Raw genomic sequence first — 1,317 nt, forward strand, 5'->3', positions numbered from 1 at the left:
ACATTAGAAAAAAGAATCCAAAATCTTGGAAATCTGTATTTGTAAATCGGAGATCTGCTGCCCCCATGTGGACCAGAACGAAGATAAGTATGGTGGAAGTAATAATAATAAAAAAAAAAAACTGTATCTGTATTTACAGTTCTCCTGTAACAGAAAACATTTTAGTTTTAGTGCGACCTACCGGTATGTCCCGAGGCCATGCATTTTCCCCTCTTTCCAATAACCTTGATAGAAATCATCTTTGTTCAGAGCCTTATTGGGGCAAATAAACTCCCCAAAGCTGCACACAGACATTGAAAAATAAATACAAGTTGAGTGAGAGGACGACAAACCCCCCCCCCCCAATGCATTAAGAGCTGATTTGATGCTTTGCTCACCCATCCTCCAGCCCGTTCTTAAAAGATCCCGTGTAAATCCTCCCATCAGGCCATTTTAAAATACCTCTGAAAACAAAAGCAGCAAATTAAAGAAATCAGACTTTGCTTTGTTTCCTTAAGCCCAAAGGGTGACCGACCTGCCGTGAGGCTTCCCAGCCAGCCAACGGCCCTCGTACGTGGCGTCCTTCAACCGCCCGTCTTTATAGAAGGTGTAGGAAGCCGTCCTGGAGATCGGAGGCTCCGCCTTCGACCCAGGGCTGCCGGCGTCCTGTGCCGCTCCGTTCAGAGCCTGATCCACCGCCTGGTTGATGGCACGGAGCCACTTAGTCTTAAAATGAGAAGATTGGAGGTTTGGTAAATAAAAAAAAAAAAAGAAAAGGAAACAAACAGTGTGTTGGTTTGTTATTAAGAGTCACCTTCTCAGCAGAAGATGAGGCCATAAGCGTTAAAGTCTCCTCAGGCGTCACCACCTTCAAGCCATGTCTACACACAAACATGACATAGTTTAAGCTCATTTTTAAATGAATACATTTTAAACCAATAAACTAGTTTTAAATGAAATTAGTGCCACTTTATCTTACTTAAATTTTAAAAAAAGCTCAAAAGCAGGAGAAAAGTATAAATTGGGGACTGATCCAGCATCCATAGGGTTAAATGAGTGAAACTTTTGTTGACCTTAACAAACTAACACCATAAAAAAAAAAAATTTAAAAATTAAAAGAGACATCTGGAATCTGAATAAAATGTATAAAAAAGTATTGAGAGTTTGTAATTAACTTACAGTCCAGAATCGTCCTCTGGAGTCGGCTCCACCCACAGCGTGGCCAAAGCAAAGATGTGATGGGTGGAGAACTGGAGGGGAAGCGGGAAAAAGAAAGATGGGGAACTTCAAAATTGATTTTATATAAAAACTCGAACATTCAGATGTAAAAAAAAAAAA

At 40.5% G+C, this 1,317-nt stretch overlaps 1 protein-coding gene across 1 annotated transcript; it reads right to left on the minus strand.

The window, feature by feature from the left end:
* Positions 1-171: 171 nt before the first annotated feature.
* On the minus strand, positions 172-1,258 carry LOC107081555 (alsin-like). The gene is made up of 5 exons (XM_015369714.1): positions 1,159-1,258; positions 794-860; positions 515-705; positions 378-443; positions 172-280 (listed from the first exon to the last, which is right to left on the minus strand). The coding sequence occupies exons 2-5, from the start codon at positions 815-817 to the stop codon at positions 178-180; spliced, it is 384 nt and encodes a 127-aa protein (XP_015225200.1). The 5' UTR covers positions 818-860; positions 1,159-1,258; the 3' UTR covers positions 172-177.
* Positions 1,259-1,317: the final 59 nt, after the last annotated feature.

Source organism: Cyprinodon variegatus, unplaced genomic scaffold, assembly GCF_000732505.1.
Source record: "Cyprinodon variegatus isolate N-32 unplaced genomic scaffold, C_variegatus-1.0 Scaffold6861, whole genome shotgun sequence".
In the NCBI taxonomy this organism is placed as follows: Eukaryota; Metazoa; Chordata; class Actinopteri; order Cyprinodontiformes; family Cyprinodontidae; genus Cyprinodon; species Cyprinodon variegatus.

What these genes read in the sequence shown, in the direction of transcription:
- LOC107081555 (XM_015369714.1), bottom strand. Translation starts at nt 817, where the DNA reads ATGGCCTCATCTTCTGCTGAGAAG. An exon ending in CCTCATCTTCTGCTGAGAAG is followed by an intron (nt 706 to 793) that starts GTGACTCTTAAT and finishes TCTCATTTTAAG; the next exon opens with ACTAAGTGGCTCCGTGCCAT. An exon ending in GCTGGGAAGCCTCACGGCAG is followed by an intron (nt 444 to 514) that starts GTCGGTCACCCT and finishes TTTTGTTTTCAG; the next exon opens with AGGTATTTTAAAATGGCCTG.